Source organism: Nannobrachium achirus (genome assembly GCF_963921795.1).
Source record: "Nannobrachium achirus genome assembly, chromosome: 24".
NCBI classification, from domain to species: Eukaryota; Metazoa; Chordata; class Actinopteri; order Myctophiformes; family Myctophidae; genus Nannobrachium; species Nannobrachium achirus.
The window spans coordinates 22,094,923-22,108,904 of NC_137831.1; the positions used below are offsets into that span (position 1 = coordinate 22,094,923).

At 43.0% G+C, this 13,982-nt stretch overlaps 1 protein-coding gene across 1 annotated transcript in view; it reads right to left on the reverse strand.

Moving 5' to 3' along the window:
• LOC308280042 (receptor tyrosine-protein kinase erbB-4-like) overlaps positions 1–13,982 on the reverse strand; it is a 789,750-nt gene that overhangs the window by 220,786 nt on the left and 554,982 nt on the right. Inside the window, 1 exon segment of the mRNA XM_080720298.1 lies at positions 4,986–5,141. Coding sequence (XP_080576424.1) covers positions 4,986–5,141 — 156 coding nt within the window.

Here is a 13,982-nt window from a genome sequence, read left to right on the forward strand (position 1 = left end):
CTCTCTCTTTCTTGTTTTTTTTCTTTTGCTAGTTGTTTTTATCGCTCTGACCTTTGGGCACTGCACTATTAGTTTGTGTTAGTATTTCTGCTTGTGTTTGACATGATGTAGAGATACTTGTTGCACTGACTAGCATTGATTGTTATGGTCATTTGATTTGGGCACTAGTCGTGCTTTAGGACACTTTATGTATATATATTATTCGTTCCCTTTCCTGTTGTACCTTGCTCTTACTGTACTTACTGTACTCTGTACTCTGTTCTTGTTTTTTCTTTTTATCTTTTTCATACTTCTCTGTAACTTTGTAAATAACCTTATACTGCTGTGCTGCCTCTGGACAACTGATTTTCCCCCTTGGGATAATAAAGGTATCTATACTATCTATCTATCTCTCCCCCTTTCTCCATCTCCCTCTCTCCCCCCTCTCTGTCTCTCACCCCATCTGTTTCACAGTCTCTCCCCCCCTCCCCAGCTCTCTAGCTGTCTCTCTCTTTGGGGAAATGAACGGGAAGAAGGGAAATGAAAGCCCTGGGTTGGTGACATGTCACTGGGGTCGCTCCACTGTCATCTGGGTTTATTTGTCCCCACTGGCCTGCTCTGCTTTTTTTTAACGCATGAGTGTTTATATATTGCTTCCGTTTTGGAGAAACCTTGTATTGTATGTGTCCAAAACCATTCCTTTTTTTATTATTCATAAAAGAATATATAGATATAAAATAGGTCCACAATCTCACAATGCGTCGCCGAATTGTGAGCTTGTTAGATCTGCTATTTTCACTGGTTTTGTGTGACACTCTTGTATGATGAAGTGCGGCATTCGTTTATGAAGTTTGAATATGGAGATACAAGGTTTCTACAGCAACAATATCTCCAGAGAACATCAGTCATGTATCATGCTGATGACTGGTAGCCCACATGGGGAGAGAAGTGCAACATTCAAAGCAGCTTATCATCACTGTCAGGCAGAAACCTCGTATCTCCAAGTTTCACATTTTTTTTTTTTTTCATAAAGTAAAGTCCTGCTTCATCATACAAGACTGTCGCACAAGACTAGTGAAAACAGCAGATCTACAAGCACACAACGCCTCGCGATGCGAGGCGTTGTGTGCTTGTAGATCGGCTGTTTTCACTAGTTTAAATCGTTTTTAAAATGATAAATACGAACGGTTTTGGAGATACAAGGTTTCCACCCAACAACGGCGTTATCGTCACTGACGTATCTCTAAGTTTAAATGTTTTTGGGTAAAATAAAGCCCTAATGTACTTCATAAAAAAGTGTCGCACAAAAGTAGAGAAAATAGCCGATCTACAAGCATACATTACAATGCCTTGCAATGTGCTTGTAGATTGGCTATTTTCACCACTTTAAATCATTTTTAAAGAATTCCAAAAAAGGCAGGTTTCCACCCGACAATGTTTTAGTCAGCCTGTCAGTGCCAGATCAATATATCGGTAAAAAAAAAAAAACATAACTTGACTTTTTGACAGCATTGGTATCAGCAGTTGTGCAGACATGTGTTTCAATAACCATGTACTTTTCACCGAACGTGCCTCTAGTTTAGGCACGTCATTTTAGAAATCTTCAAAAATATCAGATCTAACTGGCTCACAGCATATTATTGCAACGAGACTGGGGCATGGCTTGAATATATTTCCAAATCTTTCGTTTTACAAATACATTTTTCAAATTAGATTAGATTATAAATGATTCTGCACCGCTTTTGATGACATATTGATTAAAGAAATGTGGTAAACGGCATCTGGCATTGTTCGGGCTCAAGTCAACGTAAGAAATATTGTACATACGGTGATTGTTTATCTGCATTTGAAGAGTAATACACAGGCAATTACACTTGAATAACGCTTGCATTGTCCTTACCGAGTACACCCTCTCAACACCTACATCAACTGTTTGCACAATATCACTGTGTACAAACAATCACTAACTAATTAAGTGCTACGCGCAATATATTTCAATAGATAACAGATGGGTTAACATCCTGGGTTACGTGCAGATGTAAACTCGAGTGTGACCGCATTTCCCACATTACAGCTCTGACATCCAGTCAAATAAACAAGACCTGAACGAGGCAATCTAATAAAAGCAATAGAAGCAGCCAATCTGCATACCAAGTCCCCACGGTGACGCGCATCTTCCCCCCCAAAACCCAACACCGCCCGCCCACCCAAAACAAAACAAGCTGATGGAAACGGCAGCGCCGCTATTTGCTGAGATGAAGTACATGTAAATCAAATTCCACGGCCTGATAAGTTCACCAGAGTTGATGAAAATCTTTTTTATTAACTCTTTGAGCGCCAGCGCCCTCTAGGGGCCAAAGAATGCCAGCGCATCTCTCATAGGCGAGCGCTTTAGCTTCCAAGACTTCAGCTTCCAGGACCTGACGTGCTCACGTTCCTGCACGGCATGGAAATGTCCCGGATGAAGATGCTAACAGAATGGCTATTCCCATTTTGTCATCTAAAAGATCATTTTTGGGCGATTTCGCCGTAAATAAACCTCGCGCCGCTTTCCTAAAACACAAAAAAGAGATATAAGCCTTTAAAGATGCTGTCGTTCATTGGATTAGGCGGAGATTGGCGATTGCGTTCGCAAATTACGGCCGGCCGGGACGTTGTTAGCTTTCGGCTAGTAGCTACAAAAATCAAGCCAGGCTTCAGAAGGCCTCTTATCATTTTATTCATTTAATTAAATAAAGCCGAACTACTTCGGGATCGGCACACTCGTGTACTCATCGGAAGCGGCGCCGAACATCGGGTGAACATTGGGGAGCTCAAAAATGTATTTTAAACCATTTTTAATGGAATATATCCTCGGACAGAGTAGAATGGCTAGCTGGCTAGCGGCTAGCGAGCCAGGACCACCCACGACTCTACAAGCAGCTCGGGGTAAGTGAATTAATAAAAAAAAGATTGTATTGGATTGAAATAAAGCCGAACTAGTTCGGGATCGGCACCAGATGAGTTAAAACAAAAGTATTAATAATGAAATTGTCAGCGGAGGCTGGCTGGCGGCGTGTGAGATGAATAATGCATGTGATGGGATCTTTTCCTGCTCTACATTCCAATAACATGTCCATCCATCCGACTTAAGTTTACAGACTTTCAGAGGCGAACTGACACTTTAGCAGCCTCAAGTTCAAAACATCACTGATTTATGGTCATTATAAGTAAGGTAGACATTATTTACGGTATACTGCAGATACGCAAGTCTTTTGATATTTTTTAAATCAATTGATTCCATGGCTTCCACTATTTCAAATATTATCATTAATATAATTGTGCAATGTCTAGGTTACATAAAAAAGTGCACGCATACACCCAGTAGGCCAAGGAAGAACATTGTTTCTGGCCTCATGGTGGCGCTAAAACAGATCATGATTTGGCCTATAACTCTTGAACTGAACAATAGGTCTTACAGTCAAATTTTCCTCCTGGATTCCTTGCCCCGCATATAAGCCCAACCATTTCTTCCTGGTAAGACTTTTCCAAACTAATTAAAACTGATTCAGGACAATGAATAAATAGGTCTGGAAGAGACAATCATTTGCAGCACAACTGCTGGAATACTTAAACAACAGCGTCTGGGTACAGAGACAGAACACACGTGCACACGCACACGCACACACACACACACACACACACACACACACACACACACACACACACACACAGAGACACACACAGCTTTCACCACATTGTATTGGTGAAATCAGGGGATCGATGGGTAGCTGAAACAGGATTCTGCATACAAAGTTCTCAGCATCCACTACGCAACACTTTGACAACGCAACACTTTGAGCTGCAACTATCTATTAATTTCTTAGCGATTATTCTATCGATTACCTTTTCTAATAAACCGAATAATATAGAAGCTTTGCTATATATAAATGTATGCATATACATGTATGCATAATGCTAGATGTTCAGGCCGCAACGTAGACCTCACGTCTAAATGTTCAGGTCGCTACGCAGGCGTCACACCTACATCTACAAGCTCACAACGCGTGTAAGCTTGTAAATCTACCATTTTCAATAATATTTTTTGTGAAAGATTTTGAAAACACCTATAACAACTGACATGGAACTAGGGGTCGCGTATTAATCGAATATTTCATGAAAACATGCATCTTTTTATAATACATTAAATCAGGGGTCTTCAACAACGGGCCTGGGACCCCTAAGAGGTCCTCAGAGTTACTACAGGGGGTCCTCCAAATCTTCCAATCATTTTTATATTAACAACTTGAACCCTAGTGTCCCTATTCAGAGAACTGTAGCCGAAAATAGCAGATCGACAAGCTCACAATTTGTGAGCTTGTAGATCTGCTATTTTCGGCAATTATATGGAATCTATGAGAAGGTTGTGGGTGTCCCTGCTTCATCTCTCTCTCTCAGCTAAGGGGTCCTTGGACTGAAAACGTTGAAGACCCCTGCTTTAAAGGACAACTTTAGTTTTTTACAACAAGGGTTCATATTTTAGATTGTAATTAGAGAAAAGAAAAGATGAGTGTTAAAATGTTTTCATTTACTTCTTTCTATTGTTTTAGAGATTCTTATTTCAGTGGGTGGGGGTATGTGTACAGTGGCTAAATATGTCATTTTACACAGAGTAAGCCCATTCCCAAGATACAACGCAATCTTTCATGGTTGGATGTGACTTTTGGGGGCTAGAAGTGTTACTGTAAATAGCAATACTGTAAACAGCAAAAACTGCTGGCTTATTGTGTCTAAAAAGACACATTTCGCCACTTGTACGTATGCCCCCATGCGTACGCATGCCCCACATTTTAGCACGGTAAACGCGATAAAACAATAGAACGAAGAAAATGAAAACATTTTAACTCTAACTTTTTCTTTTCTCTAATTACAATCTAAAATATGAACCCTTGTTGTAAAAAAACAAAGTTGTCCTTTAAATGGATTAGTTGGGTTGACTGCTGCGTGCTTACACTACTTACACCCACCTTGCCCCCGTCTGCGTTGTACTCCTTCTCGTCGGCGTCCAGGAGGCGTGCCAGGCCGAAGTCTGTGATCTTGATGTGGTTGGGGGACTTGACCAGCACGTTGCGGGCTGCCAGGTCCCTGTGCACCAGCCTGCGCTCCTCCAGGTACATCATGCCCTGGGGAACAGGGACGTGCAAGAGAATGTTAGAACAAGTAGGTCGGGAGTGGTTTATTGTCGGTATCAGCCGGTAACACGCGGGAGTCTGTCCCCGTTACAATGCGCTAGACCCCTGGGAGATGGACTGCTGAGGTGGAGCGCCACACCTACCATCAGCTCCCAGTACTTGCCGCACGACTTGCCAAGCCGTGCTACTCATACGCTGGCGGTGCCCGGAATCGAACCCATGACCTTGCGGTACAAAGACGAGAGCTCTACCGACTGAGCTACCCGGGCACAATGTTAGAGACATTCTCAAATGTGTGGGTTTCGCACACATTTTTACCAATTCATTTCCAAATCTTTCCCCAAACTTTTTCCAGAATATTCAAACCGATTTCCAGGACTATAGAACAATAATTCAGCTCAATAACAGGTCGCTAACATAGGTCCTATGCGCAATGCCCAAAGACAGGTAGTGTATGGCAGTGGTTCTCAACCTTTTCAGGCCGTGACCCATGAAATAATCATGTTTGAACTGGGGACAACCCACCATGAGTTGAGGAATTTTGTATAACACTGTTCTATTGTGAAAATAGCTGATCTACATGCTCACAACGCCTCGCGTTGCGAGGCGTTGTGAGCATGTAGATCGGCTATTTTCACAATTTCTGCCTCTAATATTTGACAATTTGGCCCATGTTTAATTTGTCATTTCAGAGTTATTTACACAATCAATAACCAAAGACAACGCATAGCTATTTTTTCCAGGACCTTCTAGGACCCTTGATAAATTCCAAAAAAATATTTTTCTAATTTCAAAATATTTCCAGGAATTTCATGACCGTGGGAACCCTGTAGAGAGGCAGGGGCTGACATCTCTAAAAGGGCCTTTTGGTGGAAATATCGAAAATAGATGACCTCCAAGCTCACAACTGCGACGCGTCGTGAGCTTGGAGGTCGGCTATTTTCAGCGTGTGAAACCACACTGAACTAAGCATAATCAAGTTAATACTAGAGATGTGGCGTAACAGATTTCTACACACAGAGAGAGGGCAATTCTTTCAACATACAGTATGCATTCAAGTTCAGGAGAGTTTGGACAGATGGCAATTCTCTCTTCTGAATTCTTCCTTCAGGTATGGCATGGAAAGAGGGCATTTGCATTTCTTTCCCCATAACAAAAAAAACTGCATTCAATGGTCTGGAGAGGGCACTTTTTAGAGACGGATAAAAGGGCAGGGGCTCAAGCCCCCTTTTGATGTCTAGTGTGCACGTGCCTGCCCTGAGGATGAGGAGGTGGCAGGGAGGGAGGTGAAAAGGACGCGGGAAAGGAGGATAAGAGGAGGGGTGGGGAGGAGAAAGGGGGAGGTAGAGGAGGAGAGGATGGGGGAGAGAGAGGGGAGGAGAAGGTGGGGAGAACGAGGAGGAGGATGGGTAGAGAGTAAGGGTGTAACGATATAGTATCTGAATCGAAAAATCGATTTTAATTTGCAAAGTGTTGTATGTTCTGAAATATAATGTCCATGTATTTGCTAGATAATCACAGCGTTTACTCCCATAATAATAGATCTTTTACACGTTTTACACAGATTTAATTTCTTTGCTAAATAGTTACTATATCGATTTTAAATCATTGAATCGAATCGTATCGCCATGAATGAACCAATATCGTCCATGTATCGTATCGTTAACCATGTATCGTGATACGTATCGTATCGCTATTAAAATGTATCGTTACACCCCTAGTAGAGAGGGGAGGAGAGGACGGGAGAGGGAGGAGAGGAGAATGGGAAGAGGAAGTCATTTGTTAACATTTCATCTTTGTCATCGGTACAGTTTCTCAAAGAGCTTCTTCAAAGGGAGGCGCTGCAAAACTACCCCGCCAAATGTCATTGGCAAGCGTTGTCTCTCTCTCTCACACACATTAAGTATGCAATCGTTCACCGTTATCACTCCTCTGGGCCACGGTTCACTCTCATGTTAGGAAGAATGGAAATAGAGAGAGACGGAGAGAATGGGAATGAGAGAGAGACAGAAAGAGTGAGAGAAACGCAGCGAGACTGATCACGATGTGAGAAAGAGTTGAGCGAGAAAGAGAATGAGAGATAAAGATTTAAAAACTAAGTGAGAGTGAGAGAGAGTGCTGGTATAAAATTACATTTTAATAACAATTATATTTTAAACACCAACTGCAAGCTTGTCCTGAAAATGTGTGCAAATCTTTGAATATATGTATTTTTTAAGCGAACAATTGTAACTCAAACTTTGCTTCTGGGGGGTCCCTGGAACTAAATATTTTGAGATGGGGGTCCGTGGCCAAATTCATATCATTTTGGTGGTCCTTGACATGACACATTTGAGCAACATTGACATAGAAACAGAAGGATCTGAAATATTCAAAGCCTTATCACGATTTTTCAAAAATAGCAGATCTACAAGCTCGCAGAGCGGCACTCGGTGCCGTGCTGCAAGCTTGTATATCTGCTATTTTTCAATAGTTAAAGCACAAAATGTGAGTGAATCCTTGTACCCAGGGCCCAGAATTTGGTGCGACACCCCTGCAGAGGACACAGGAGCTGAATTGATGCATACATATCAAGTCAGGTTATTTCCTCCTGTCCTCCATTATTTCACAAGGGAGAGACTCACCACCACAGCACCACTGCCGTTAAATCACGTCAGCTGATAATTTTTTTACGACTGTGCACTAAAGTTACGACATCCGTCCCTCGCTTCCTCTGTCATATCAAGTCCAAATAAAAAGAAATTGTGTTAACACTTCCACAGCCTGCCCAGAATGGCTGTCGGTGGACTAGCCGGAAATTTCTATTATTGTATTATGATCTGAGACAGCATTCATTGTATAAGACCATCAGCGCGGTCCCACGATCCCACGTTCTTTTTTTCCCATCCCGATCGGCTGTTGTTTACTCACCAGCGAATTGTCTCGATCTGCATTGGCATAGAGTGGGGATTTTGCCGGAGGCATCTTCCTCCCTGTGCGCTTCGCGTGCACGATCCGTGCCAGGGTTCGAATTATGTGGGGGCCAATGGGGGCTTAGCCCCCATAGATAAAGTCTGGGACCCCATAGTCAAACACCCCTATGGGGGTCTCTTTTTTTCCAAAGTGTTTTTTTTTAATTATTATTATTTTTTGACTGACAGTCCCACATATCATACCTAAATGTCCAAATAGATAAACGTATTCCCACCATACATTGCCGGCAAATATCGAATTTTCATAACACCCAGGTTTTTTCCCAGTTAACAGTGCACAGAGTGCAGTTAACATAGGTGCAATACCGCCAGCCGCCTGCACTGTTTGTAGCGTGGGCACTAGTGAGATGAATGAGAGTAAATTGACAGAATTTTGCACAGTGAGGAAGAGAGAAGAAAGTTACGCTTTGTAGCTCCGTGAAGTGAGCTGAGGAGAGGGGAGTGGAGGAGAATACGTCGAAAAAGCTACAGTACCAGAAGCACTTCCGGTTCAAAGGGTTGAGAGAATGATCCTTTTAGATCAGTCGAATAAGAGATGGAGATGGGCTGCCGATCGTTTTCTTTTTTTTTTTTCTATTGTTTTTTTTTTTGATCATTATCACTTATTTCGTTTTTAATGACCTAGTACGGAAAATTCCGGTCCGGCTAATTTAAGTACAGAAGAAGTACGGTTTAATCCGGTTTTAATATTAAGTGGCTCCCTGTGGCTGAGAAAGAGTTGAGCCTATAATTTCAAAACCTTTGTGTCCGGGGACCAAGACTTTCAGGAGGAAGTCACACAGCAGATTTAGGAATATTTGGAATATTTTTTAATGAGAGAAACATCCTTATTTACATTTGATTACTATTCTGGAAAACTATTCTTTGCAGAGCAGATCATTATGTGAACCCATTTGGACCTGAGGCCAATTCTACGAATCATCTCTGGCGGGCGGAAACCTCATTTATGTCCAAAACCCTTACTTTTCAGGATTCAAATTCAAAATGAGCAAAACTAGCAGATCCAGTGAGATAGTTTTGATACTTTATTGTGATGCCGTAGTATGATCAAGTAGGGCGCTAATTTGTGGTGTGAAAAAAAAAACAAGGGTTAGAATGGGTTAAAGTTAAAGTTTCAGACGGAAGCTGTGAGTGTAAGCTGTAAGTGCAGTGATGAGATGTATTGTGTGAATTAAACATGAATGTCAGAAAGATCTATAATAACAAAGTGTCGCTCGCCAAAAATAGCAGACCTACAAGCTCACAACACGTCGCGGATACGTCGTGCGATGAAGCAGGAATCGAGCTCAAGGAGAAGTGGCTGTTGTTCAACTTTAATGCGTTGCTCAATGGACTGGACTAATGTCCCCGCAAAAAAGCCATTCACACCCGAGCAGTCGCACGGACACAGGGATGGTACGGATGATGAACATTAGCCCTCCGGCAAGAAGGCAAAACGTGTAAACATCATAACCGTGTGCGCAGGCACACACACACGTACACACACATGTTGGTTTAACAACCTTTGGAGGACACTGCGTTGACTTACAGTATATTCATTCAATATTATCGCCTTAACCCCTAACCCAGTGGTTCTAAGAAAAATGAGTTAAACACCATATGGTTTCCCTCAGGGCTCTGTACTAGCGTCTTTTCTGTTATTGTGGGGAAAGCTTTTGTTGGAAATAGCCGTTCGACAATACGAATGATGGGATTTAAGTGCTTATTATATTCTCGGAATCAGTTTCATCACTTTAAACCTTGTATATTTATAAAAATAGCTGATCTACAAGCTTACGAGCATAATTTTGAACACAAATCTTCTCTTATTGGGGTCTCTTTCACAAAATCTTTTCAAATGGGGTCCGTGGGCGAAAACAGTACATATGAATTTGGGGTTTCTGCCAACCACTGCCTAACCTATAGCCTAAATAATTCACGGCTAAACTTGACCCGTCTCTAACCTCAACCCTTTTTGTCAGTTTTGTCACTAATTCGACATGTCTCCCATGACACAAATGGAACCAAAATGGACCCTTTGGTTCCATGTGAACTCCCTCAAGAGTTAAATTAACGTGATTGGGGTTGTGTAGATGTGTAGATTGTGTAGATTGGGGTCCCAGAGATACAATTCACATCAAAAGGTTTGACAAATGAAGTTTGACAACCACGGATATAGAAACATACGTTTTTTTTTTTCAGAAAACTGTTATGATTTCGAAGATATGTTTAAGAATCGGGCCTCAGGTGGTCTTAAAGGTGTATTCAGTGATAATGAAAGTGGTCGGGGGTCATCTTTTCCTTACTGGCCTTACAGCGTGGAAATGTTTAGTTTTTTATAGATTTTTAACACCATTATGTTCTCGTTTTGATCATTAGACCCAATCACTGAATATTGGCAGACATACGTCTCCAGCTTCAGGATATGTATGATACTGATTTACTACGAGACTGTGGCTTTTTATGAGTTCAGTATAGTCTACAATCTAGGCATTTAGCAGACATTCTTAATTCAGAGTGACTGTGGTTCTCAAAACCTTTATTTTGACCATCATAACTAAACATCATAACATAACTATGGCCATACTCTACCCTGATTGGTCGAGGACTGGCTGGCCACCTCTGAAAACCGTATCTAGCTATGCTCGCAACACGGGCCATGGTCCTTATATGGTCAGCACACATTCTAGTGAGGAGAATGAATGGAAAATGTACCAATTATATTTTTATTTGAATGAAATACAATCACTGAATACAGTATTTTCCGGACTATAAGGCACACCGGACTATAAGGCGCACTGTCAATGAATGGTCTATTTTCGAACTGTTTTCATATATAAGGCGCACCGGACTATAAGGCGCACATAATTGCGTTATGCATCCAACAGATGGAGCTGTGCTAAAGGGAATGTCAATGTCAATGAATATCCATATATAAGGCGCACTGGACTATAAGGCGCACTAGAGTTTTTTGTGAAAATTAAAGGCTTTTAAGTGCGCCTTATAGTCCGGAAAATACGGTATACCTTTAATGGAAAGGTTGAGAAGTGCAGACACACACCTCCCATTCCCCTCCTCCAAACCCCTAAACAAACCAGCGAGCCGACCAGGCAGAAACACAGACAGGGAGAGTAGGGCATGCAGCCATGCAGGCCAACGCCTGGACCAATTGCATTGTATTAGAATGGATGTTAAACAAGTGGATGCCACTTTGCAGCGGGATCGATAAAAACCACCTCGCCAGAAAGAGGAGAAGAAGAAGAAGAGGAGGAGGAGGAGGGGGAGTCGTCATGCTCCCCAGGCGATGATGAAGAATCCCAACGACGCCGCGCCACGACCCTCCCCCCCGAGAAGAATCATCAGTATATATATATCGATATCGTCATTGTCCGGTGAAAACCTTGTATGTCCAAAACTGTCGGTTTTGCATTCGTCATTTCAAAAATGATTTAAACTAGTGAAAACAGCCGATCTACAAGCACACAACGCCTCGCACCGCGAGACGTTGTGTGCTGTAGATCTGCTGTTTTCACTACTTTTGTGCGACTGCCTTGTATGATGAAGCAGGGCTTTACTTTGCGAAAGAACGTACACATTTGAAACCTGGAGATACGAGGTTTTCACCCGACAACGACGATATATACTATACTGTATTGTATATATATATATATGTGTGTGTGTGTGTGTGTGTGTGCGCATTATGGGGGCCAGAGCGCTCAAAGGGCTGAGTGAGGCACATTGTGTTGAAATGCGCGGCGCGGCCGATGCTACCCGCCTCGCCGCCGCTGCTGCTGCTGCGGCCCCCAGACCAATATGTGAGGATAAATCGATAGTGTAGACGTCTGACTTCTGCACGGGCTGAGGCCTCATCCATCATACCGCCCCTCCCCCTCGCTCCCTCCCTCCCCCACGCACACACACACACACACTCGGAGACCATCTACACACACGACCGAAGACATATCGCAAAGGGCACCACGCGTGCATGGCAACTCTCTCTTGTAATCTTTCCGCCTGTCTATCACATGTGCTGTCTCTGTCTGTCTCTCTCCCTCTCTTTCTCTTTCTCTCTTTCTCTTTCTCTCTCTCTTCCCCTCCAGCTCGCTCTCCAGTTCTCTTCCCATCTCTCCCCCACGGGACTTTGCCGTTCGCGGCTGTCGTCACAATTCGCCCCCCCCCAATGCCTATAACATATTGTCGTTGTCGGGTGAAAACCTTGTATGTCCAAAACCGTTAGTTTTGCATTTATCAGCCGATCTACAAGCACACAACGCCTCGCACCGCGAGGCGTTGTGTGCTTGTAGATCTGCTGTTTTCACTACTTTTGTGCGACGGCCTTGTATGGCGAACCAGGGCTTTACTTTGCGAAAGAACGTACAAATTTGAAACTTGGAGATACAAGGTTTCCACTCGACAACGACGATATGTTCCATTGTATGACAGAGTCGCGCACTCGACAACAGCCCCGATCTACAAGCTCCCAATGCGCCGCGACGCGAGTTTGTAGATCGTCCATGTTTGGCGCGCGACACCGGGTGACGATAAAAGTATAAATCGGGCTTAAACAAACACTGGGGAAGAACAGAGGCGGGCCTCTACCCCTTCATCAACCAACCCCCCTCCCCCTGGTCCCCCTGTCCCTGTCCCTCGTTCCACCAAACTCATACTAAGTAGTCCTTGTTCTGCCGCTCCGCCAGGCTCTCCGCGTACGCCCAGGAATCCTGTCAATACAACGACAATAGGCCCAGACAAGAGAGGAGGGGTGGTGGTGGGGGTGCCACTCCCCCCCCCCCCCCCCCCCCCGCGCCGACGAAAGTGTATTTAAAATAGATTACTTCTGGGCGGCTCTAGGCAGCAGATCAATAGCCGTGCTGATTACAATAAGCCAGAGAAAGAGGACGGCACTGCGCAATATTTATCCCCGATGTCGACGTTGAGACGAATTAGCAATCGATGGGCCATGGAGTCCATTAATACACTTGGATTTAAAGTGATGGGGCAATGAGGGGCGGCCGTCGCATGCTGAGGGAGGGAATGCGCGATGGCTCGAGTAGCCAATTAATTTTCAGCCTCCTCGAGGGGCCATAAACACCCAGGGGTCCCATGTGGAATGAGAGGCGCGGGGGCGGCGTTTTTTGATTCCCAGCACGGGACTGTCCCGCTTAGCCGTGTTTCTTGAACGTTTTCTTGAAGTGCTGCAGTGCCGTAAACACTTTAGGTCCATGAAGATGTAATTTGGGAAATGGTGGCACTGTGGCCACATGTAACCCCCATTAGTTGGACACAGTGATGCATTCATTTTACAAAAAAACTAAACAACTAAATGTATAAATGAGGTTTCTGACAGCCACAATATACCCAAGGATTCACTCTTTACTCTCAGAGTGTTGCCACTAAGGAAAGTAAGCTTTCACCTCCATAAAACAGCCTTTGTTTTGGTGAGTAGCGAAAGTATATTTTTAAATTTTTACTACAGACCGCGGCTGTGAGCTTTAACATCTGCTATTTTCAAACATTTTCTACTTTTACTTTTGGTACTTAAAGGGGAAGACCACCCATTTTCAATATTGAACTATGTCATTAATATACCTTAGAGGAGTTGTGTGGAAATAAAAAAAAAAGTTCCCCCCCTTCTGTGTTGCCTAGAACAGGAGGATTGATTTTGGGGTTTGTATTGTAAAGTACAATGTGTGATGTCATCAAGTTGTACTTTACAATACAAACCCCAAAATCAATACTCCAGTTAGATGATGCCAACACTTTCATACTTTTACTCATACATTTACACGTAAGTAAGTATATTAAGTAAGTATAAGTAAGCAAAATGTACTTTTACTCAGTATTTCTTCATGGCAATATCGATACTTTTACTTAATGTGTA